The sequence below is a fragment of the Vicugna pacos genome, chromosome 18 (genome assembly GCF_048564905.1).
Source record: "Vicugna pacos chromosome 18, VicPac4, whole genome shotgun sequence".
Classification (NCBI taxonomy): Eukaryota; Metazoa; Chordata; class Mammalia; order Artiodactyla; family Camelidae; genus Vicugna; species Vicugna pacos.
In genome coordinates, this window is record NC_133004.1 from 26,549,055 (window position 1) to 26,574,745 (window position 25,691).

The window sequence follows — 25,691 nt, forward strand, 5'->3', positions numbered from 1 at the left end:
TTTCAAAGTAGACCCACTTACTGGAAACTCTAATTAGGGGGAGTTTAAGGTCGTCTTCTTACAAGTGAACTGGTTTTCAGAATTAATTGTTTCTCCATTCTTGCTGGGAAGGAGGCTCCCGAGGCCTTTTGGCTGGTAGGCTGCTTTCTGTTGATGTGAACTCTGCTTTCCCTTTGTCTTTGAACTTGATTGTTGTACTTGTCTTTTTGGTCTCTGTATTAAAGAGTTGGCTCGGAGTGTGAGTTGGTGAGAGCTGTCTGGCTGGGACAGGCGCTCCTGGCGCCGGCGGGCATCAGGGTCTGCGTTGCCTGGCTTCGGAGGGCTGCTGTCTGGTGGGTGAGGCAGTCCCGACTGTAAATCTCTCAGCCTTCCTCTCCTTTAAATATCATGAAGCTCCTGCTTATAACAAGCGAGATTTTCAGTTATGAAAAATGCAGCCCGTGGAGAGTTCACGGCCATTTTTCTGCAGCTCACAAGGGGCCCTTGCCTCTGTGGGCTTTCAGTGGGAGTGCCCTCGCTAGTTGCATCAGCACCATTCACCTTTAGAGAGGGGCTGTTGCCCCTATTCTGTAGGGTCTGAGTGAACCCCAGACTTCCTTGAGGACAAAGCTACAGTTAGAGACCTACCTCCCTGGCCCCTGCTAGTGAAATCAGAAGGCGAGGGCTGTGGCCTGTGATCGGCTTCTTTCACATGACTTCTAGCAAGTAACAGAGCCCTGTGGTCTCCAGTGTCATGAAACGGTCATTGCCTTCAGAGTGAGTAGCAGACATCCTTAGGAAGGACACTTTTTATAGCTCTGCTTCCTGATACAGGGAGTCAGGAAAGCAAGCAAGCAAGCAAGAAAGAGCGAGCTTTCCGTTTAAGGACACCTGCTCCCTCGTAGTAATAGAGGCCAGAGTGTTTTTGCATTGCCATCTGCTTGAAACTTGGCGTGGATTTTTCACACAGGAACATCAGGTATGTTTCCTAGAGCTTCAGCTTTGGAGTATCTTGAAGCTTGGTTGCTCCTTCCATGTGTGTTTGCTGAGGGCCTGTCACGTACAAAATGCTCCTAGATAATCCTTCGGGGGAGATGGAACTTGCGTCACTTGCGTCTTTGGGCTCTGCTGCCTTTCTGCTTGCTGCACGCAGTGCATTCTTTGATCTCACTTTGACATCAGTAATAGGAGAGTAATCAAGGTTTAGAGTCTTAGTGTCTTATGTCACACATTTATTAAAGAGAGATCAGAAGGAGAGGGGAAATAACCCATTCCTTGCAAACCTGTTCAGTTTTAAAAGTACAGGAGCTAGTGAAAGATAATGTTTGTTGCATTTGAAGTGCCTTTGCATGGCAGATAAAACTTTAAAACTTGGCGACAATGAGGTGAGATTACAGACCCACACCAGGAAAGCTGGTGATGACATGCGCTGTATCTGAAATTATTTGTGTCAGTTCAGGCAGTGCATCAATTCCCCTGGTTGGGTAGCTACTGAAAATCTTTTGCCATAAAAAGAGTGAGAGACAGTCCGTGTATTAATAAGGATTCCTTCAGCCGCATATGGCAGAAACCCAATTCACACTGCTTTGAAGTGAAAGGGGGCATCTATTGTCTTGTGCGTCTGAAGAGCCTGGGGTGGTGCAGATACAGCAGATCCAGGGCCTCCGAGCTGAGTCAGGGGTCATCTCCTCCCTCGTTCTCTGCTCTCCTCTGGGTGACCACTCTGCGGCTCTATCTTTCCATAGGTTGGAAAGGCTTCCATCCTCTCCCCTTAGGGACAAAGAGTGCCTTTTCCTCGGTAGTTCCAGGCAGAGTTTCAGGGCTGATTCTCCCTGGATCCCCTTGGGTCACTTGACCTTAGCTACACCAGTCACCGTGGCCATGGGATGGGATATGCCTCCTGACCGAGCCTAGGTCATGTGCCCACCCTGCGGCTCAGAGTGGGCTGGGTCCAGCTCTACCGCAGACCCATGGTCTGAAAGGGAAGTTTGATTCTCCAAAGGCAAATCCACCTTGCTGATTCCAGAAACAGAGGGAACAAATGCCAGGCAGACAGAAACAGCAGACGGAAATCATGAGTCTAACGACCCTTGCTACTCTAGGTAGAAATCTTTTAGACCCAAGCAGATTTCCAAGCTGCTCATTTGGCTATATGGGAAGAGATAAACAAAACACAAAGGCAGTGAGTAGGCAGGGCTTGGGGGTGGGTGGGACGGGGGGAGCTCAAAACTGTTTATTAAAGGAAAGTATGATTAACTCCTCTTCTAAGTCATGGCCCCTTCAGTTCATCTCCACTGCTTGTCCCCTGAGCCTTTTTTTTTTTTTTTTTTTGCTATCGTGTAACAGATAATTACTGCCTTTTCTATGAAACGATTACTGGAAGGAAAGACAATAGAATCAGAACACAGTAGAAGAGGATCTGACATTTGTTGTTAGTCTTCTTTTTCTTTCTTTTTTTTGTCTCTGTGCTTGTCCTTGGAAGCATCCCCAACAGCTATAGAGCTGCCCTTGGAATTTACCGCCCCAGTGGATCATGCATAATTCTTCTCAAAGGGGTTCTTCAGGGACTTCTAAAAAATAATCATTATCATTAATCTTCATGACCTCAGGGTAGGGGGGGGGAGGTGAGTGGCAGAAATCTGTCCCCCTTGGAAGAAGCCAAGTCCCAGAAAGCAACTTGCTTTTGCAAAGTTGTTTTTGTGCTAAAACAGCAGTTTGGAATTGAGGTGCATCCAAGGAGCTTAGCTTAAGGAACTGATGCTTTTGCTCTGTTTCAATATTTGAACTCCCTGCCGTAGCTGAGAACTTCACTTTTCCATCCCACCCCAGGGCTCTGGCCACCTGCTGTATGATGAGCAAAGTTTTTCAGCTGGAAATGTTACCATCTTTTTAAAACAATGGATGCAGGAGCCAATGGATCATAGCACTGTTCAGCTTCCTGCTTGTCTTATATAAAATTGCTTAAACTCCATCAGAATTTATGTCTACTTCTATGACTGCCCAGCAAAGGATGAATCCATATATTTTAACAGTGCAACGGTGAAGTCCCAGCTGAGTCTCTTACATACCAGAATCCTTTTGCTTCATTTAGTAAGTATAGCCACATGTGTGTTTATCATTTTTTAGAGAGGAAGAGAAAGTCGTACACGTAGTCTTGAGAGTACATTTCTCCTTAGTTCTGTATTGATTTGTTCTCTTGGTCATCTGTTCAGAAATACTTCCATTACCTTTGGGAAATTGCAAGGATGATTACTGCAAATGTTGCCCTTTTTTCATTAAAAATAGCTCCTGTGGTTTTTCTTACAAAAGCAAGACTTATGCTTATTGAATAAGAAAACAGATAAGCAAAAAGAATAAAAATTAACTTTCTGGACTTCTCTCTGCTTCTGTCCATCTCTGTGTATATTGTTAATTTCCAAAAGTGGCATCGCACTGTGTATTATTTGCAACTGTGGTCAAGGTAATTTCATTTTGTTTGGCTGCAGGTGGGCATGGAAGTGGCCCCACATCTCAAAGAAAGCCTAAATAAGAACTTTTTTGACTTCCTCCTTACATTCAAACAGGTAAGAGAATACTGTCAGAACAGCTAATTGGTATCATAGTCACACGATCACAAATTTCATGAAACTCAGTTGGTTTTCCAAGTCAAGATTGCCTTGAAGCTCTTTAAATGTGTAAACTGTAGAAAATGACACTCACGTCTGTTACAGACAATTAAAATGTGTTGATTGTACTGAACAAGCAGAGAGAATTAATATGCATGTGTTAATAGGAAGCGTCTCCTGTTGATCAGCCTTTCTTCCTAGCATCTGCTGGCTCCCTTTTTATCAGGTTACTTCTCTGCACAGCACACATTCCCAAAGCACCTCAGCTCGGAGACGTGGGAAACTTCCTGTATGTCTTTTCTAGTTTAAAAAAACCCAAGAAACCGGGCTGTTTCTCTCGGGGCCATCCAAATGCTTGCGGGTATGCACAGTCTGAGTTACATGCTCTTCGTTTATTATGTGACTTCCCTCCTTTTCTAAGTGTTTATTTGGTCTCCTGTAGATTCACGGGGATACGGTTCAGAACCAGCTGGTGGTCCAGGGAGTGGAGCTTCCATCCTACCTCCCCTTGTACTCGCCTGCCATGGACTGGATCTTCCAGTGCATTTCCTACCGCGCCCCCGAGGTAACTGCCAGGTGGCTTCAGTGTGGAGTTCGCACCGAGGATGGATGCCGGGGCCCCTCTCTCTCCCATGTCGTAACGGCCCCTACACCTGGGTGCCCTGTACCACAGTCAGGGCCCTTTGTAGCGGCTCACCATTGTGGCTGGTTCTGTGCTCGGCACTTTTCCTCCAGTGCCTTGTTTGGCCCTGGGAGGGAGATGCGGGGGCTCAGGGAGGCCAAACACCTACACCAGGTCACACAACGAGTAAGTGGTGGCGCCTGGATGGAGACTCACCGAACTGACTCCAGGGTCAGCGCGCTTCATTGCCTCTTCACTAAGCTTCATGTTTTAACCTTCCTTTTGTGTTTATAATAAGTTAATAAAATCAGCAGGTAATGTTTTTTTTCCATTTTACAGAAGGAAAGTGAAACTTACATGTAATTGCTTTTATAAAAATTTCTTTCTTTTTTGTCTAACTGAAGCATTGTCAGGAATTAAAGTCAGAATCACAGCAGAAATACTCTTTCTCTTCCCTCAGAGAAGCAGTTTGGGTAGGACACCAGTTCATCTTGTCATAATAAGTGTGATAGGTGAAGCTTCTACTGTCTTCTCATTGATGGTTGAGAATTTATTCTATGTGTGAGGGAAAAATAGGTCTTGCTACAAAATAAGGACACCTAGACCGAAGCAAAATTCAAATACAGCTGCCTTTTCCCAGAATCTGCAAACACATTCTGACAACTCTAAAGAAAAAGAAAGAAAATAGGACTTTGATTAAATGTGTATAGGTGTGTTCATGCTAGTGCAACACTGGGGACAGCCATCAGAAGGGGATTGGTTGAACTATGGTATATGTAGTCAATGGAATGTCATGGGGCCATTGAAAATGATGGAGACCCACGATGAAGTACGTGCTGACGTCAGGGTGCTCACAGTACTTGGCCAAGTGAAAAAAGGAGGTTACATGCACTACTGTGTGTGTCCTAAGTGGTGGTGTGGCCTGGAGTTCAAGTGTGAGCCCTGGAGTTGAGCTGCCTGGGTCTGAATCTCAGCTCTGTTGGTTACTGCTGTCGGGATAAAGCAGAGGTCAAGTGGCTTTGTCTCTAACCACTCTGCACTTTTTTCTTCACCTGTGAAATGGGACCAGTAATAATTCCTGTCTTCCAGTCCATTGCGTGGATCAGACGAGACAGTCCATTTACGCTGCCTAATTGGCTGCTCCCCATCACCCCTGCAGTGCTTGAATGTTGCGTCATCAGGATTGCAAATGTGATTCTTCTGTCTGCACGAGAGAATTGGGAAGGAGATATGACAAAGTACCACTGAAGGATGAGATTTTGGATCCTCTTATTTTTCTTGGCCCATCTGTGTTTTCTAACTTTTCAACAAGTATAATGCATTGCTTATATTTTGATTTTTTTCCAAATCCTGAAATATGAGGAGAAGAATAGGGATGTCTTGTATTTCAGGTGCATTTTTTTTACCATTGAGTAAATTGATTTTAAATCAAGCCAGTATAAACAGAAGATTCTTTCTTTGAGAATTTGCTGGCCATTCTCTGTGATCTTCAGGATAGTCTTGTCCACCACACCCTGACCCACGTTCCTGGGAGGAGATACCACGAACTTGAACGATTCAGCTGAATAACTGAAACACAGGAGCAGGACCTGATGCATTTGAAAATGAGAACACTTATTTTTTTTCCCCCTTGTTTTAATGAAAAACAAAATTGGACTAAAAACAAAAGGTACATGTCATAGGGCGTTCTGCCTTTTATTTTGAGCACCAGTAATCTCAAAGGATGGCAGGAGCTGGGAAGAGAGCTTTCCTGGGGAGTAAAACTCTAGGAAATCATTATTGCACTAGAAGAAGTGATTAAAAAAAATTAGGTCACCTGAATAATAATAAACTCTGATTCTTGGGGCACTTAAATAAGGAACTTGCAGTGTCTCATAAAAATCATTTTCAAAATGTAGAAGAATTGATGTCAGCGTGGAGGGTGGTGTTGAAAGTGTATGTGATAATATGATGCATAAAAGCTCTTTGACAGTGGCTGGGTTGTGTCCACTGGGGAGTTGGAGCCGTGTGTGTCTAAGAGGCCACACCTGCAGAGTAGTGGATTGTCGAGTTTGGCTGCATCAGTTGGCAATACATGGGACAGGTAGGTGAGACAGAAAGAGAGAACTGTCTAGGTGGAAGAAAGGAGAAATGTTTTCAGCTGCAAATACTTGACATATGAAATTTCAAGTCGAGACTGAAACCCAAAATCCTCTCCCCCGCAAAATTATGGAGTGATTATTCAAAAAGATTTTTTTTTGTTGTTTGAAGACAACATTTTCCCCCCTTCATACAATTAAAATTGTAGTAAGTAAACACCATTTATTCCCTCAATTTTAAGCATGTTCTGCAGAGGGAAAAATCACCTGTTTCATAAAACCTGCTTTTGGACAGTTAAAAACAAATCCTTCGATAAACTTCTGATTGTTTTCTGCAGCTTTTTGTCTTGCTGGTTTGGAATTGCATGTTCTCTTGCTAAGCTGTACGATGTAGCTTGTCACTGTCGAAGGAGGGAAGAGGAAAGTGGTAGAGGTGGGGCAGGTAGTTGGGCAGACCTGGGTTCAAACTGTGGCTGTGTTGCCCTGGGCTGCTTGACCTTTTTGTGCCCCAGTATGATGAACTGTAAAATGGGGCTAATAACAGAACCTTCCTTCCTCAAAGGGCTTTTATGAGATGACTGTGATGATGTGCATCAGTGCACGGCCAAGAGCTGGTGCATGGCAGGCACTAGGCAAATGGGGGTGGTTACCATCATTATCTTCGGTCTGAATGGCAGATAGGGGCCTGGACTGACTTGAAGGCCAGGGGATGAGTTGGGGATGGTGTGGGGGCAGTAAAGGAGGGGCCGAGGGAAGGGACCTGTGCAAGCAGACAGGTAAGGGGCATGATGAGGAGAGAGCATCACTGGAGAAGAGTGAGAAACTAGGCTGACTGGGAGGGGGCCAGGCTGCACAGGTTGTGGAACATCATGTTGTGGAGACCAGGCAGCTCTTAAAGATTTTTGATCAGGGGAATGATTTGAAAAAAGCGGTTCTGTACAGCAGAAATTGATACAAGAAATTGACACATTGTAACTGACTATACTTCAATTAAAAAAAAAAAAAGAAAAAGAAGAAAAAAGCAGTGCTTGAAGATCAGACTGGCAGAAGCATACCAGATGGATTAGAGGAGACCCGGTTGGTAGCCGTGGAAAACACAAGAGGCAAAATGGATAGAGAACTTTCATAGTTGGAAAACATTTATTAATAAAAATACACATTCATTGGAGAGAATTTGGAAAGGATAAAAAGGTTAAAAGGAGACAAATAGCCACTTAAACCCCTGTCATGAACATCTGGTCAGTGTTAACATTTTGGTGCATTTCCTTTTTAACATTTCTCTCTCCACTTTCACTCTTGCTCTGTCGTGGTGTTTTGTAGATGGGAAATTTTTCCTGTATGATTTTATGATGCTTTTCATTCACTTAAAGTTATAACAAATACCCTTTGTTAGGAATGTTTTGTGACCTTTGGTCCTTTCAGGAAGCGTTTAGAAGGCAGGGTGTGGGTTGGTCGTGAAGAGTGGAGCAGGGAGGTGGATCAGGGATGCTGCGAAAAGCTTTTGAGCTCCTAACCCAGCCACCTCTTTCTGAGGCTCCCTCGGCCGTGTGCTGCATAGGCACCCCTCGTTTTATTGCACTTTGCTTTATTGTGCTTCACAGGTTGTGCATTTTTTTACACATTGAAGTTCCGTGGCAACCCTGCATCCAGCAAGTCTGTTGGTGCCATTTTTCCAACAGTATTTGCTCACTTCCTGTCTTTGTGTCACATTTTTGGTACTTCTCACAGTATTTCATATTTTTTCATTATTGTATGTTATGGTGATCTGTGATCAGTGATCTTTGATGTTACTATTGCAAAAAAAATTAGGACTCACTGAAGGCTCAGCTGATGGTTAGCATTTTTAGCAATAAGATATTTTTAAATTAAAATACGTATGCTTTTTTAGACATAATGCCATTGCACTTTAATGGACGACAGTATAGTGCAAACATAACTTTTATATGTGCTGAGAACCAAAAAAATACACGTGACTTGCTTTATTGAGATAACTCGCTTTATTGCAGTGGTCTGGAACCAAACCCTCAGTGTCTCTGAGGTCTGCCCGTGTTACTTACTTTACCTGGGCTACCTTAATTCACTCTCAAAGCCTCCCCCAGCCTAGGTGTTGCTCTTATCCCCATCTTATAGGTGAGGCACCTCACCTAAGACGAAGCTTACAAACTTGCTAGTGTCAGTTAGAAAGAAGTCATGTAGCCATTTTGGCAGTGACGCTGAAACCGGCAGATCTGTCCACTTAACTTCTCTGGACGCTTTCTTTCTAGGTATCACCTGTTAACCACAGCACTTGAGGTGGGACTTAAAGTCCCTAACAGATTGACCCATGGGGCTATTGCTCCAATGATTGTACTATCAGTTGCCCTTTAAACCTTCTAAAATATGATTAGGCTAAGAATGCAAATCTAAGACGAGCCTTGGCCATTGATAGATCCCTCTCAAAGGTGGTTTATTTTCATTCTTTTGGATTGGGGAAAAATCCCCAGTGAAAGAAATGATGAGGAAAATTAAGAATTTCTCCTTTCTAATGCCTGGGGTATAGCATTTCTTTTTATTCACAATGAAATATTTTATTTCTTTGAGACTTGAGCTGCGTTAGCTCTGGACCGGGGGAAAGGCTCCCACTTCTCAGAAGAGAGATTAATAACCTCTAACAGACCTTCCTGGGACCCATAACATTTGGGCACTTAAGGATGTTCCTATGGTCCTGTGTGACGATGGAGCCTTTTGTTGTTGTTACATTCTTCGATGCATTTTCAATGCATTCATCTCCTGTGAAAAAGAGAGCACTTAAGATTAGTTTGTGATTTTGCCCACCATTTACATGTTTGCTTCATCTAGAAAAATTAGAAAGAGAATGTGATAAGCATATTATTTGGTTCACCTTTTTCATGGAGCAATAACTCTCAACACTGGTTGGGAGGCTGTTTAGTAAAAGCAGAAGTGCACATCTGTGCGCACTCTGGGCTGCGTATGAGTTAATCTCGGTTTAGAAATCAGAAACGTGGTGTTGACCCAACCTCTTTTCTTTTCCCATGCTTTTGAAGTGGGTAAATAACCCTAACTGGAGAAAACCTTAAAAATCCAGTATCCAGTAGTTAAATATGATGGTTCCTGTGCAAATTCAAATATGTTAATGAAGTGTCACAAAGATATACTCTTTCCCCTAAAAAAATAAAGGTGCATGAAAATCCTGGTGAAATAGTCTAGTTGTTTATATCATACCAGTGTCAGTTTCCTGACTTTGACAATGTGCTGTGTTTATGAAGATGTCACCACTGGGGGAAGCTGGGTGATGAGGACACAACACCTCTACTCTTTTTGCAATTTCTTATGCGTCTGTAATTGGCTTGAAATAAAATATTTTAAAAACGTCATCTGTTGGGAGCAGTTGGAACAATAATGTTATATCCATGGTGTGGATTCCTCAGCCATTAAAAAGAATGAGGGAGATTTGTGTGGACTAACACAGGAGGAGGGAGGCCCATGCTAGATTCTTAAGTAAAAAAGACAAGTTGCAGCTCAAGATGTGTAAGACGATCCATTTTTCTAAAACAAAAGTCTTCTACAACAAAAGCTATACATTCACAAGGCATAGACTAAGGTCTAGAAAGATAAACACCAGAATGTTGACATTGGTAATCCCTAGGAAGTAGGAGTTGGAAGGGAGGGCATTCATATTTTACTCGATGCATGACAGTATTGTTTGAGCTTTTGTCCATAAGCATTTCTTATTTCTATAATTTTTGTAAAATATAATAAACAAATGAAATACAGGGGCCTAATGAATCTTCCAAGTTCTGATGTGTGTCTGTAAACATATTCTGAGCTGCAAGTTTTTCAGTGGTTTATCTCAGCCAGTAGGCTTGTCTCAATCTCACTCTGATTTGAACTGTTGTTCGTCTTGTTCTTGCCAAAGGTAATCAATCGTGTCACTTCTCAGAAGGAAAAAAAAATTAGTAACCTCTAACAGACCTTGCTGGGATCCATAACATTTGGCTCTTTGGCTCCCTGGACACTTGAGGGTCTCCCTTTGGTCCTGTATGACTATATGGAGCCCTTTGTTTTTAAAGTTATATTCTTGGATGCATTAATGCATTCATCTCCTGTGAAAAAGAGAATTTTTAAAACATTTGTCTTGTCTTAATGGCCAGAATGTTAGCATTTTGTCCACATGTTAGCATTTGCCATAGTTTGTCTTTTCAGAAGTGGTGAGCCAAGACATCTCATTCATTTGTGCGTGTGGGCACGTGTACACGCATGTGCGTATGTACACACGCACGTGCACATGTGCGTGCGTGTGAGAATAAGCCACCCACGGGTGTGGATTTCAGTCTGTCAGTGCCCTGTTCCCAGTGCCTGGGAGAGTGGCCAGTACATGAAGTTTGCTTCATAGGTGGGTGTTGAATGAGTGATTATTGCATGTGTTAAGGAGTATCAATGTGGAAATTATCAAAATATCTCTTTCCCAGCCTTCCCAGAAACCACTTTGATATTGGTCTTCAAGAATGACTTTTCAAATATGAAATACCCCGTGAGTGGGTTAGGGAAGCCGTTTGTGACAACGTCAATTTTATCCTCAGCTGGGATGCTCTGGCCGCAAGAAACAAACGCCTAACTGGCCCTACAAAAATAATTCAGTGTGTTCTCTTGAATACTGAGTGAAGGCTCTGGGCCAGGCAGGTTCTGTTCTTCTCTCTGCTCTGCCATCCCCAGGTAGCAGCAAAGTGACTGCAGTCATTCCAGGCATCGCGTTCAGACATGGCCACATCCAGAGGCAGAAAGATGGGGAGTCTTCAGTTCCTTTGGTTCCTGTTTAAGAGCAAGGAAACTTTTCCTCTAAACCCCCATCTCAGTAGCAAGAAATGGGTCACGTGCCCCTGTCCAAACCCACCGCTGGCAAGAGGCGTGAGACCAGTGTGACTGGTTTGGACCTGTATTAGTTTGCTTAGTATGTTCGGGCAGCTGTAACAAAACACCACAAACTGGGTGACTTACAGAGAACAGAAATTTATTTCTCATGGTTCTGGAGGCTGGGAAGTTCAAGATCAAGACGCTGGCAGATACAGTGTCTGGTGAGGGCCCTTCCTGGTCCTTCCTGTCTTCTTGCTGTGTCCTCACATGGCAGAAGGGACAAGGGAGCTTTCTTGGGCCACTTTTGTGAGGGTACTAATTCTAGTCATGAGGGCTCCACTCTTAAAACCTAATCACCGCCCAAAGGCTCCAGCTCCTAATACCATCAATTTGGGGGGTGGGTGGCCATTTAGGCCACAGCAGGCTTGCATATTAGACTGGGGGGCTTCAACAACAGAAATTTATCTTCTCACAGTTTTGGAGGCTGGGAAGTCCAAGATCAGGGTGCCAGCAGGGTTGGTTTCTGCTGAGGCCTTTCTCCTTGCCTTGCAGACCACTGTCTTCTCACTGTGTCCTCCCCTGTCCCCTCACCTGTGCATGTGTGTTCCTGGTGTCTCTTCCTCTTCTTATAAGAACATCTGGACATCCTTCCTATTGGATTGGGGCCTCACTCATGATTTCATTTAACATTCATTACCTCTGTGAAAGTCCTGTCTCCAAACACAGTCACTTGGGGGGTTAGGACTTCAACATGCATTTTGAGGGGGACATAATTCACTCCGTAATAGGACCCAACCTGATTTTCGTTGGGCAGAGACAGAAACCTGAATAAAATCAGGGTTCTAGGGGTGGGGGTACTGCCAGTTATGTCCACAGTCAGCTATCTATCACCTGAATTATTCAGGCAACACCCAGGACACAGCTGGAAAGGGTGGGATTGCAGTAGAGAAGACTCGCTTTATTTTTTGACTTCCAGGCCAGACTTAGATCCGAATCTCATTTCTACCACTGAGTAGGAAGTGGCTTAACCTAGCTAAGTTTTGGCCTCCTCGTTTGTAAAGTGGGGATAATTTACATGGGCCTCGAAGGCCATTGTGACAAGTAAATGGGAAAAGGTGTGTACAGCGCTTAGCCCAGGGCCCAGTGTGTGGTGCCCGGCACGTGCTCAGCGTCCAGGCCGCTGTATTAGCTCTTTTGTCTTGGGACTGACCTTGTCTGTGCCATTCAATTCCTTCCTCAAACCACTGCCCTATAGGTTGCTTCTTCCATTGATTTTTTTGAAAAACAGGAGCTCTTTTAAAGATACGTAATCGTCTTAAGATAGCTCTGAAGCCATTAATAGCATTCCAGTGAATAGAACATTTACTTCCTTTGGGGGGAAAAATATGCTTCAAAATGCAGAGAGGAAATGTAGTGAGGAGCACGGCCTTTGAAGCCAGACCGCCCGGGCCACGTCCAGCCCACCAGAACTAGCCGCGTCACCTTGGCCTGAGCACATCGCTCTTCTGTGGCTTGGTTTCTCATCTGTGAAATGGGAGGGTAGAGAGCCTGCCTTGTGGTGCTTGTGAGAAGTGACATCATGAATGCCAAGTGCTTCTCACCGGGACTGGCCAGCACCAAGTATTGCCCGGTGTTTATTTGTTTTGCTGAGAATTCCACAGGCACCTGGTGAGTGGGGAGGAACATGGGGGTCCAGGTGAGGTGGAGAGTAAAGCAATTTTCATTCTCACTGGTGCCCTAAAGCACAGGAGGTACCACTCTCATCATCCTGCAGAAATCTGTATCATCTGCCACCTGTATCATCTGCCTAAGGATGAGGGAATGTAGCTGGTGAGACTAGATATGAACCCAAGTGTGCCTGAGGCCAGGGCCCCAGCTCTTACCCATGGCACTCAGTGCCCCAAGACTGAATCTTTTTTCTCCTCCATCCTTTCCATACCTGCTGGGCATTGAGAGTTCTAGAAATGGGCATGTAGCTGCATTTTTTAAAGTATTACTTTGGAAATCTATTGGTGAGAAATATGCTTTTGTTCCTCCAATTTGATAATTTTTCTTCTTATTTTTTAATTAGGCTCTGCTAACCGAGATGATGGAGAGATGTAAGAAACTAGGAAACAAGTAAGTATTTTGAAATTCAGAAAGCTGGAGTTTGAAAATGGAGTTGGTTGGGTTTTTTGAGCGTGGTATGCCTGCATGGGCAAGAGGGCCAACAGGGAAGCAGGGTAGCATGGAGGTCAGGAGTGCTGGAGTCCAGTTGCCTGGCTTCGGATCTGGGCTCCACTCTTTCTTAGCTTTCTGACCTTGGGTCACTATGACTGCTCTGTGCCTCAGTCTCCTCATCTGTCAAATGGGTATAGTAATAATAATTCTTTCTGTATTGGGCTGTGATAAGTGGTAAGGTCAGGATAAACTCAAATTCCTATTTTCTAGGCACATGAAGTTTCTCTTCTCTCCTTTCAGTGGCAGATGTGTGAGAAGCCTGGAGTGGGTTTTGTTCACCACTGTGTCCCTAGGTTTGAACAGTGCTTTTCATAAGAGATGCAGATATGTATTTGCAGCTTGGATTAACATTGTTACTTAATGTTCAGTTTTATTAGTGGTCCAGCCTATTGAAGGCTCAGTTTTCTTCTGTTTAAGTGGATTTGATTACTTTCTTATTTACCTGTTCATCCATTGATCCAGCCGCCCACCCATCCATCCACCCATTCTTCCAAACAGCTGAATATTTATCAAGTTCCAAATATGCACAAAACACCATATTAATCTCTAGAGGCTGCCTTTTTACTCCAGTCTTTTTTCCCCCCTAACCTTACCACTAAAGGGCTGTCAGCCATCTTTCCCCACAACATACATCCTAAAATTAAAGCAACTTTCATTAAGGCGAAGCTCTGCTGACATGGGGGCATGTGTGTCTTGCAGTGCCTTGCTGCTGAATTCCGTGATGTCAGCTTTCCGGGCCGAGTTCATCGCCACAAGGTCCATGGATTTCATTGGCATGATTAAAGAGTGCGATGAGTCCGGTTTCCCCAAGGTAGGCTCTCGACTAAATGCTCAGCAGAGAACAAATAGGCAGTGTTTGCCCGATAGCTCTCGAGGGAGACAGAGTCCGGTGTCGGGGCAGCTCGGGCCCAACGGGAAAACAAACGAAGGCTGTGTTTCTGAAGAGCACAGGGGAAGATGAGTTAGCGATTGGGACCGTGAGACATGTGTGATTGCTGTGAGTCGGGCCTCCATGAGTCCTAAACTTATCCAGTTAGCTCACTGTGAAGTACTTAGGAAAACTTTGGTCTTACATCTTTAAAACGGTATCTTCACTCATTATTTATGAAAAGCTTTGTCCAGCAGGATATTATGGCTCACAGACTGGACCAGTACACAGAGCCAGCTCTTTGTTTTGAGCTCCTCGGTCTAACTTGCATGTGTCTGTGATAGAACTTCAGAGAGAGGTCGTTGGAGGATTAACTGTGAGACGGGCCGACTGTTGCAGCCTTTTCCTTTGTGCCTCAAGTGACTGATTTAAAATCTCCAGGGTTGTAATGGTTTGCTGTATTTTTCAGCATCTCCTTTTCCGTTCGCTGGGGTTAAACTTGGCCTTGGCTGATCCTCCTGAGGGTGATCGACTTCAGATTCTCAATGAAGCTTGGAAAGTTATCACTAAGTTGAAGAATCCACAGGTGGGTGACCACTTAGCCCTTTGATTAAACTGCCTTTTTTCCAAGTTATGCAGTATGCTCATTCTTTTAAAACATTTCTCTTTCAACTAATCATAATCATCCCTTTTTCTTTTTTTTTAAAGAAATCTACTTATTTTAATTGTATTTGTCAACAAATAAAGGAGAACTCATAGCTCTGAAGATGTAGTTCTTTGATTTTTGTATGCTTATTATGTCTTATTCTTGGGGCCTTAAGATGAACTAAAAGTGTGAAATTATAAATTCTTGAAGCTTTAGAAGACTTGTAACTTTGGAAAGGGCATCCAAAGTGCAGCAACCCATAGTACCCTTGACCCTTGAACAACACGGGTTTAAACTGTGCAAATCCACTTATTCATGGATTTTTTTTCGATAGTAAATATTATACTACTACACAAGCCTCGGTTGTTTGAATCCACAGAAGTGAAACCACAGATTCGGAGGAATCTCGGATACAGGGGGCTGACTATAAGTTATACACAGATTTTCAGCTACACAGAGAGTCAGTTCCCTTAACCCCCACATTGTGCAAGGGTCAACTTGTATTTGGATTTGAAAAAAACAGTTTAGTAGGATAGTCCTAACTGAACACTGGCAGTCAAGCCAGTAATTAGCAAAAGGGAATTGGAATTTCCGTCCCTTGAATGGACAGCTGAAGCCTCTTTCTCCCTGTACTTCTGGCGCAGGAAGTCTTGGGAAGACGGACCAACTGATGTTAGTTACTGTAATGCATGAAGTGATGGTCATCGTGTTGTATGTTTGGGTTTCACGCCCCACTGTCCTTTTAGGCAACATGCCAGCAAGTTATGTGGCTGCCACTAGGGAAATGGTATTGGCTGTCTTTGTGGCCAAACTTCACCACATCCTGCACCGTTCCCCTCCAGCCAGCAGCACGTCCTGATCCATTCAGGTTATTGTAACAGAATACGATGCACCAGGTGGCTTATATACAACAGAAGTTATTTTTCACAGTTCTGGAGGCTGGAAGTACAAGATCAGGGAGCCAGCAGGGTTGGATTCTGGTGAGGACCCTCTTCTGGGTTGCAGAATGCCAGCTTCTCCTCCTCACATGGCAGAAAGAAGGAGAGCAAGCTCTCTGGGGTCCCTTTTGTAGGGGCACTAATTCCGTTCATGTGGGCTCCACCCTCATGACCTAATCACCTCCTAAAGGCCCCCACCTCTTCATGTCACCATGCTGAGGGCTAAGGTTTCAACATGCATTTTGGGGGGATGCAAACATTCAGAACCATAACACAGCGAATAAGTGAATATAGGTTTGTAACATTTGATTCAATCATTTATTGAGACAGAAATATTAAAGCCAGTCCAGTTATAAACCCCGTGCTAATCACATTTATGATAGTGCATTAAAAATAGTGGTATAATTTAGAAAAAGTAGAAACTAAATTACAAAATCATGTACCTGTGTTAAATTCGGCAAAATCCTCACCTAACTCCAGCTGTTGAAATTCACTACTTAACTTCACTCTGATTGGCTAACTAAAACAGCTTATTTGGGATATTTAAGTCAACAACCTCTGGGCCCCTAATGCCTAATACCTCAAGGCTTCAAAGCAACCTTGCATCAAAAGCCCCCGTTAACGGTTTTCTCCAGTCCTTAACTTCACCCTCACCTCGTTAAGTCCATCCTAGCGTTCCAGTTAGACCGTAGCACGTTTCCGGCTTTTCTTGTGTGAATGAGGTAACCTTTTTCTCTCCTCTGCATTTCTTCTTTCTTTTCGTATACTTGCAGACTCTTTTCCCTTGGCCATTTTTTTTTTCCCATTTGGGTGTTTTTGGGGCATACAGCCTTACTGAGTGGTCACTGCCATTTCCATAGCCACCCCATTATCTCTCCATGGGTCCACTTCCTACCAGAATATAACACATCATTTCTTATCTGAAACCTTTGTGCTTTCTTAGCCTTTTTACAGCATATATATACACCACCCCTTTATAGGACAGATGGTTTGTTTTTTAAAGGCAGGAGGCCTGTTTTGTCTTGGAACATTCAAAAGTCAGATTTTAAACAAAGCTTGAACCTTCAACCAGATCCGTGGTCATTGTCCCCACTGCCCCCCCCCCATTGTCTCCATTGCCCTTTGGTTCTTTCCATTCTTCAGGAATGACAGAGCTTCCCAGATTTCTATCTTGGCCCAAGTAGCAATTCTGGAATGAAGTTTATGTTTTCTTATCTCACTTTTCAAAGCAAAATCTCTCAGTGGGCCAGAGTTTTCAGTACATGCAGTGCTCTTGAAATTCCTATCACTTACCAACCCTTAGTTGTCAAAGCCCTTGAAGGGATTTGTCCATGATGAGCTTTTGCCGTAAGGCCAACCAAGGCCTTTACAACCTTATTGTAAAGACATCTTTCCTTTTTCTTTTAGGACTACATTAATTGTGCCGAAGTGTGGGTGGAGTATACCTGCAAGCATTTCACGGTATGTGTGCTGTGGGATTGTTTTTGAAAGAATTACTGTATGTTTTTTTCATGTGCATAATCATGACTAAGCCTAGCATAGGCATTTAGGCATTTTGCAATGATAGTTTTTCTTTTTCTAAAATTGGTAATCGTTCTTAATTTATGAAAATCGCATCCTTTGTGGTATAGGATGATGGAGCATTAATATGTGTAATATAACAAAAGTGATCCACATTTATGTGTAAGTTGAGAAATGCTGCATTATAAAGTTAAGTAGGGTTTTTTTCACTGTAGTATACTTTAGATGCTTATTATTAAAGTACATTGTGACCTTCCATGGGAGTCTAGTAAGCAGCATTTCCCAAACATATGTGACTTGCAGGTAATTTTTTTTTCTAAACAAACAAGGATATTTCTTTCCCTTGGCTCAGACTAGAACCCCAGGTTGGGAAGTACTGGTCTCGTCAAAGAGCAGAGAATATAGAAGCAGGTAGAAATGGTTTCAAATCCTATTACCAGGGTGTTTATTTTAATCAACTTAAAAAAAATTGACGTTTAGCATACATGTGGAAAAGTATATATATCATAAGTTTGCTGTTTCATGAATCTTCACAAAGTACACTGTGTAATCATGGTCCAGATCAAAAAATAGTAATTAACTCCCCACGCCCACCCCACCCCGAAGCGCCCTGTCCTCCCCTCCCGGTCATGGCCCCCAGTGTTTGGAAGTTAAAGGTAAACACCGCATGGCCTCTAACTCCTGAAACAGGTTTTGCTTTATTTCAAGCACTGTGTAAATGTTGGTCTAATTTATTTTCTTTGTTTTATTGAATTTTTATTTTACTATGGAAATTTCAAACATATTGTCTCCCTTGTACTCATCACCCAGAAATGATCGACTTGTGATAAATCTGGTTTCATTTGTATTCTTACCCCTTCTCCCCACCCCAGATTATCTTGAAGCACAGCTCAGTCATCGTGTTTCACATGGTAGTATCTCAGCGCTTATACATGAAATAGAATTCCTTTTTCTGAAACAAAATCCCAATACATTATCCTAAGAAAATTATGATGTTTTAATACCATTAAAAAAATCAGTAAATGTTCAGACTTCCCCAGTTGTCTCATATTTTACAGTTTATTTGTTCAGTCAGGATTAAAATAAGGTCCATACGTTGTGAAAAACTTACTAGAGTTCTTTTAATCTACTAAGTTCCCTCTCTCTCTTCCTCTGCCTCCCTCCTCCTTCCCTTCCCTTTTAAAAAAAATCTGTTATAAGATGCTCCAGTCTTCCTTGCATATTTCTTATCCCAGATTTGTAATCAGCTATTTCTCCAAGAAACTTTGGTTTCTTTTAGTGCCATTGTTAGATTTTTTTAGCTCTGTGACCCTGGCTAAGCCACTTAACTTCCCTGAGCCTCCACTTCCTCATCTGTAAAATGGGAATAATGATGTCCACGCTGGAGAGTTCAATGAGCATTAAATGAGAGAGTATGTAATGACAGCTGTGTGCCTGTAGGCTGCACAGCTTCACAGCGGCCTTGCCAGGAAACTTCACTGTTCCAGCTGTGTAGACCAAGGGTCAGCATCCTTTTTCTATAGAAGGCCACCTTTTCCTGTTTTTACGGCTCTGTGGACCGTATGATCTGTGTTACAAGTGCCCAACTCTGCCACTGTAGGATGAAAGCAACTGCAGACAGTACGAGAGTGGGCATGGCTGTGTTCTAGTAAACGTTACTTACGCACAGTGAAATTTGAATCTCATATAATTTTCCTGTCATGAAATACTTTTCTTTTGGTTTGAATGTAAAAACCATTCTTAGCTCTTGGGCTATATAAAAACAGGCGCTGGGCTGGATTTGGGCTGTGGCTGGCTGACCTCTGATACAGCTGGCAAAAGTGAAGTGGGCATTGGGTCAGCGGCTTGTAAGAGTTCCTCCCCCAGTTCCTCGCTGCTCTCTGTAGCGGCTGGGGAGGGGCCTGGGACTGCGGGGGGAGAAAGCGGCATGTCGGATTTTACCAGCACTCAAGGAAAGCTGGGACAGTGTAATGCCCCAGAACCTTCGAGAATGGTGTCCTGACACGGTGCAGACAGTCATCTTCAGGGCTGTGATGGGGGTGAGATTTTCCCCTGTATTTTATTTTCAGCAGAATAGTTGAAAATGGTTCCTGGAAGGTGCGTGCTATAGTCTGAAAATGTTAGTTCTTTCCACCAAAAGAATAATTGACAACTATTATTCAGTGTCTAATGCAGGTTTAATTTGTCTTCCCCACGTAGAAGCGAGAGGTGAATACTGTTTTAGCTGATGTCATCAAGCACATGACTCCAGATCGTGCATTTGAAGACTCCTACCCTCAGGTGAAGTTGCATTTCTCATTTCCACAATGTTAGGAACTGTATTCTGTTGAATTAAATAGGTATGTTGCGTGGGTCAGGCTGTAAAGTCAGATAATCCTGGGTTTGAATTTTAGCCTTGCCATATTCTAGCCATGTGCCCTTTAATCACTTAGTCTTGTGCCTCAGTTTTCGCACCTGTAAAATGGGCGTAATAATAGTCCTACCCTCAGGGTGGTTGTGAGGATTTAAGTGAGATGAGTTATGGGAAGCCTTGGTACACTTGCTTGGCATCAATGAGTAAGCTGCCTTTGTTTTTCAATTTAGCTCACTTTTTATTTGGAAATAAATTCAAACTTGATTGGAAAGTTTAAAAAGTAGCTCAGAGGACTCCCATTGCTTTTCACCCAGATTCACCAACTGTTAACATTTTCTATGTTTGCTTTATCGTTATCATTATGTGTACACAGACAAACATATGTTCATACATATGTATGTAAATTTTTTAAAAAATCATTTGAGTATAGACTGCATACATCATGCCATTTTGTCTCTAAAGAGTTCAGTTTCCTAAGAACAAAGACATTCTTCTTTATATCCACAGTTTCGTATTCAACTTCAGGGAGTTTAACATTAATTCATTACTGTCACCTACTCCCCTGTCCTTGTTCCAGTGTTGTCAGTGGACTCGGTGTCCTTAGTAGGGGATTTTTTTCCCCTCCAATATAGAATCCAGCTCAGGATCACTTACTGTAACTTCGGACCTCATTAAGATTTTATTTTTTTCTTTAATAACATAATGTTCTGGTAGTTATTACCCATGATCAGTTGATTTCTTGCTCACTTCATATAAGAAAATTAGTTACGTAGTCTTCAAATTTTAGATTTTTATGTTTTACTAATTTAAGAATTTTTCACCATTTGCTAATTAAAATGGTTCATCATTACAGTTTATTGAGCGGCCACTGAGTCTCTGGCATGTTTCTAGCTGGGATGAAAACAATACATGGTCATGCATGGCAGCCTCCTGCTAAATATTGCAGAGTGAATAAAATGTGTAGAGAAAATGGGTCACACCCTTGTGGGTTGTGAAGGTCTTGGGCTCATTTGAAGAGTGATGTGCAGTAGAATTTTAGTTGGGGAATTTGCAGTAAGACCCCGACTGCTAGTGACCCAGTTAATTGAAAATTTTAAGTAACATAATAAATTGAATGCAGTCTAAGACAGAAGGGAACTCTTCTATACTATAATTCTGTCATGTCTAAAAACAACTTGTAAAAGATGTCCTGGAGTGAGCCTGCATTTAGGGCAGCCGCTCAGATTTGTTGGGAGTCCATTGTCTTAAGTGAGGACCACATCAAGAAAATGAAACTGCAGGGGTCTGTGAAGAATTAGCTTACTCCAGGTCTAGGATGGGGAAGGTACAAGGCGAGCCTGGAACATGTTCTTGTGCCAGGAAGTAAGGAAGTACTCAAAAAAACTGATGCGGGCACATGAAAAGGGTGCAGGAGCAGCTTGGAAGGGGCTCTCATGGGCTCCCAATTTGAGCATCAAAAAAAAAAATACAATGATAGATTATAATCCATCGAGTAAAGCAGGGATCTGGACAGGAGTCTGTCCTTACGATGGATAGATAAATAAGTAAATGAATAAGGGGGAAAGTGGACGGGGTGCCTTTTGAGAAATGTGGAAGAAATGGTAGAGCTGAAAAATTACCATTGGCAACCATAGTAGTAAAGACAAGAATCATCAATCTTCAGGCAAGAATCATCAGTGGGCACTTAATCTGGGGGGAGGGACGTTTGATGTGGAGCAGGATATTTCCATATCTCAGAGAGTCTTCCCCTAGAATGAGTATGAATTGCACGGGGGAGGAGCAGTGACTCTGTGGTGGAGAATTTGGACCATCATCGACCTGCTAATCAAAAGCCGTATTTTGCATCAGAGCAAGTGGATATCATGTGCCTGCAGATACGGTACCCCGAGAAAGACAGCATCATTCATGCAGCTTTCCAGTCGAGAATGCATGACCAAATCTAATCATGAGGAAACATTAGTCATGCCCAAACTGTGGAGCATTCTATAAAGCAATTGGCTTGTATTCTTCAAAAATACCATTGTCCTCAATGACAAAGAAGCCAAAGGAACTGTTCCAAATTAACACAGACTACACAGACGTGAAAACAAAATGCAGTGCGTGATCCTGAACTGGATCTTGTACTGAAGAGAGGAAAAAATAATGCTGTAAGGAACGTACGGAGACAGTTGACAAGGTTGCAGTACAAATGGTAAAGTGTTACAATTCCATCAGTGTTAACGTCCCTGAATCTGATAACAGCAGAGTGGAAATGTCAGAGGATATGATTATTCTTACAAAATACAAATGAAGTATTACGGGGTGAGGGACATGATACATGCAGTCTACTTCCATGTGGTTCAGGAAAAATCTGTCTTGTGTAGAGAGAACGATAAAATGAATTTGGCAAAATATTAAAAATTGGTGAGTTTGGGAAAAGAGAATATGGGAGTTTGGGGTTCTATTCTTTCAACTTTTCTGCAAGTTTGAAATTATTTCACAATAAAAATTTTTTTAAAAGTGTGGGAATTACGTGTTTATCAATTCTACCACTGGATGGATGGATAGGTGAGGAGATGGAGCAAATATAGCAAGACATTGGCCCTTGCAGAATCTAAGTGGTGAGTAAATGGGTGTTTGTTCTAAATTCTTTAAATTTCCTTTGTTTCATTATTTTCATAAGGAAATGTTGAAGAGGGAAAAAAAGCCTATCTTTTAAAATCGGGAAATGCATTATATGTATTCAAGTATATCGGTATTTAAATATTGAAGAAAAAAATGTCTTGTTCTAAAGAGGTTAGTTGTTACGGATAAGATTTTGAGAACTGTTTTAACCAGACAGGACTGCAGTATCTTTGAATGCTCTGTCTCGGAGCTCTGTTTGTCGTGAAGTTTTGAAGTCCTTGAGTATGCCTTTTGCTTGATGACCTAGTGAGCTGCTTAAGTATGAAATGGGGCTTGTACCTGTTAATAGTCTATATTTTTGACCATGAGCCATTTCCTTTGCAGATGCTTTAAACAGCAGTGTTTTTAGTGTAAACAAAGTACTTAGTAAATTTTTCCTTCTTGACAGCAACCAAGGATAGGGGTTTATATTTTAGTTAGAAACAGCGCCTCCCTGGTTCTTCAATGCCAAGGCCCTGTCACTAGGACTCTGCACATCTCAGGGTGAGAGCTGGTGGACATCAGTGCCTGGGCATCTGGGACAGACCTCACAGATGTGCCACCGTCCTTGGATAGTGCCGTGGCCTTTGACCTCCCCGGCAAACTCGGTCCAGAGCCTCTCCACTGAAGTAGTCAAGAAATGCAGGATCACAATGGGCTGGAATAGGGATGTGTAAACTAAGGCCTGTGTTGCCCACGACCTATGGTTGTGAATAAAGTTTTATTGGAACCCAGCCACACCCATTTGTTTACATATTGTCTATGGCGCCATTCCACCTACAATAGCAAAGTTGAGTAGTTGTGTTGACTGTGTGGCCGGCCGTTTGGAGAAAAAGTTTGCCCATTCCTTGAATGTTCAAAGCTGACTTACAGGGAGAGCTTTGAAGGGCAGGCGGTGCTCTAAGCACTTTAGGTGAACCATGAGTGAGATACTGCTTTGCTCTCCATTTCACAGAAGAGGAGATTAAAGCTGAGAAGTTATTTCCCCGAGACTGCAGGTAGGATGGGCAAGCTCAGATTGAGGCAAAGCCCAGCCTAACCCAGTCATTGCCTGTTCCTTGTGCAATCCAAGTTTCCCTTATTGGAATTGTGATTGCCAGCTGTGAGAAAGGGTTGCCTTTTAAAAAATGTCCACATTTTATTAAAGACGTGTTTTTCGTTTTGCTTTGCAGCTTCAGTCAATAATTAAGAAAGTGATTGCACACTTCCATGATTTCTCAGTTCTCTTCTCAGTGGTAAGTAACGTTCCTTAATTATCTTTGGAAATTTGTATCTGAGTCAGAGGTTTCTTTAGTGTCTCCATAATTTTTTCATGGTATCCTAGGCCAAAAGAAATATTTAATGGTTCCTTTTTTTATTAAAAAAAAAACATAGTCAGGTCTAAACAACTTCAATGTCTATATCATAACAACTTACACAGCGTTTGAGAAAATAATATGCATAGAATGAAAGGAAAATATTGTCTCTGTTTCATTCATTACTTACTATGGGATGTGTGTGCCTGCTAGGTATCATACAGCTTCTCAAACCTTGGAATCAAACTGGACATCCTCTAACTCATTGACTTTCAAATGGCACCTGCTTTTTATCACACAATCTAATATTGAAACTATGAAACACATGGAGCTAATAGTTGTCTCAGTGTCTGACAGAGTCGAGATTTATTATATTTCCCTCAAAAATTTAAAATGCCCTGTGCCCTTCTTTTTTGCTGCAGGGCCCTGGGCGGGTACAGATCGAGGTGACTGTCCCTGTAGTAACACTCTGTGCCCCTTCCTTCAGCTTCCCTGGCACCCCTCCCTCTTCCTGTTTCCATTTATCTACACTCCCAGGACTGTGAGTCTTTGTTTACTTCATAACAGAAGCTGTAATTTGCTGGACTTTTGCCACACTCCAGGCACTGTGCTAGAGTTTACGTGCACTGCCTCATATCATTTTCAGAACACCACCGGGAAGGGAGAGTAGTAATGATGCCCACTTTACAGGTGAGAAAACTGGAACGGGTGGAGCAACTCACTTAAGGTCACACGGTCACTCAGCATGGAGTCAGGATGCAGAAGTCTCTCTCTGTACGACTCTGACTCTTCTGTCTCTGTCCCTCTGTACAGTCGTAAAAAGACTAAAGCCTCACCTGCCCTCTGCTACCAGGAAGAGCTTATGGTCATCTAAAGATGATTCTCCAGAATGTTAACTGGTCCCAGCCCTGATCCCCGGGCACACGTAAATTGTTTTAATAGTAATAGTTTTTTTTAAAAAAAACCTCAGAATCCTCTCCTTGCTTTCACGTGAGTCCTGATCGGACCTACCTAAAAAAGATGAACAACACTTTCTCTCTTTTGACCTTCCAAGAAAAAGTGACCTAGGGATTCCTTCCAATAATGTGTGTAAACTGCATATAGAGTGCCTTTTTTTTTCCTTTTTAGGAAAAATTTCTGCCATTTCTGGACATGTTCCAAAAAGAGAGTGTGCGGGTGGAGGTTTGCAAATGCATCATGGAAGTTTTTATCAAGTAGGTGCAACAGAAAGTAATCAGAGGCTTCGATTCCTGCTGCCCCCGGGAAACCAGTTGATAAGAAATCGATATGTGCACTTTGATGCTTAGTGATGTGTCCGTACTTATACGTAAAATAACGTTGGGAGGAAAACCACATTAAAAGGAGCAGTCTGATGAAAGTTTATAATCAGTGCTAAAGGAGACAAAGTAACAGGTATTAACAGGAGCCTGGCCATCACCCACATTTCACTCCAGTGTGTTTTGGGAAGGAGCAATTTATTGATGTACTATTTAGAGAGTAACATTTTAAAAGATAAAGTCATACTTGTCAAGATAGCAGAGCTAGAAAGTTTTCCATCTGTATATAGATTTGTGATCAGCCTTCAGTTCAGTTCATTTTCTTTTCTTTTTTTTTTTTTAACTAGATATTAGAAATTTACCCCCAAACTACAATTCTCAGATAGTGGTTTTTTTGAGGGAGATGTAATTTGGTTTACTCTTTAATTTATTTTTAGAGGAGGTTTTGGGGATTGAACCCAGAACCTCATGCATGCTAAGCATGTGCTCCAGCGCTTGACCTGTATCCTCACTCCCCACCTTTCTTTGTATTGGTTAAATCTGCCTCCTAATGGTGGTACATGAAATACTTTTAGGTCATATATGGAGGAGAGATTTTAATTTTTATTTTAGAAGTTGTATATTTATTTTAAAATATATTAGATAGTATATAACTCGTTTAATCAGTGACTCCAAATACATTATTCTTTAGGACAAGGTTAAGTTGAAAGTTAAAGTCACTTTAAATATTAAGTATGTAGATATGGTAAAAAAAAATATGTTAAGATGGAACTCAAATAACCAAAGTTTGGAAAT

General features: G+C 42.4%; 1 protein-coding gene across 1 annotated transcript in view; it reads left to right on the forward strand.

The window, feature by feature from the left end:
- Positions 1 to 25,691, forward strand: part of VPS35L (VPS35 endosomal protein sorting factor like) — a 108,073-nt gene that overhangs the window by 39,490 nt on the left and 42,892 nt on the right. The window contains exons 13-21 of the mRNA XM_072942690.1: positions 3,465 to 3,542; positions 4,027 to 4,149; positions 13,207 to 13,253; positions 14,055 to 14,166; positions 14,693 to 14,809; positions 17,215 to 17,268; positions 19,528 to 19,608; positions 23,497 to 23,559; positions 24,748 to 24,833. Of these exons, the coding sequence (XP_072798791.1) occupies positions 3,465 to 3,542; positions 4,027 to 4,149; positions 13,207 to 13,253; positions 14,055 to 14,166; positions 14,693 to 14,809; positions 17,215 to 17,268; positions 19,528 to 19,608; positions 23,497 to 23,559; positions 24,748 to 24,833 (761 nt within the window). The remainder of the gene's footprint in view (positions 1 to 3,464; positions 3,543 to 4,026; positions 4,150 to 13,206; positions 13,254 to 14,054; positions 14,167 to 14,692; positions 14,810 to 17,214; positions 17,269 to 19,527; positions 19,609 to 23,496; positions 23,560 to 24,747; positions 24,834 to 25,691) is intronic.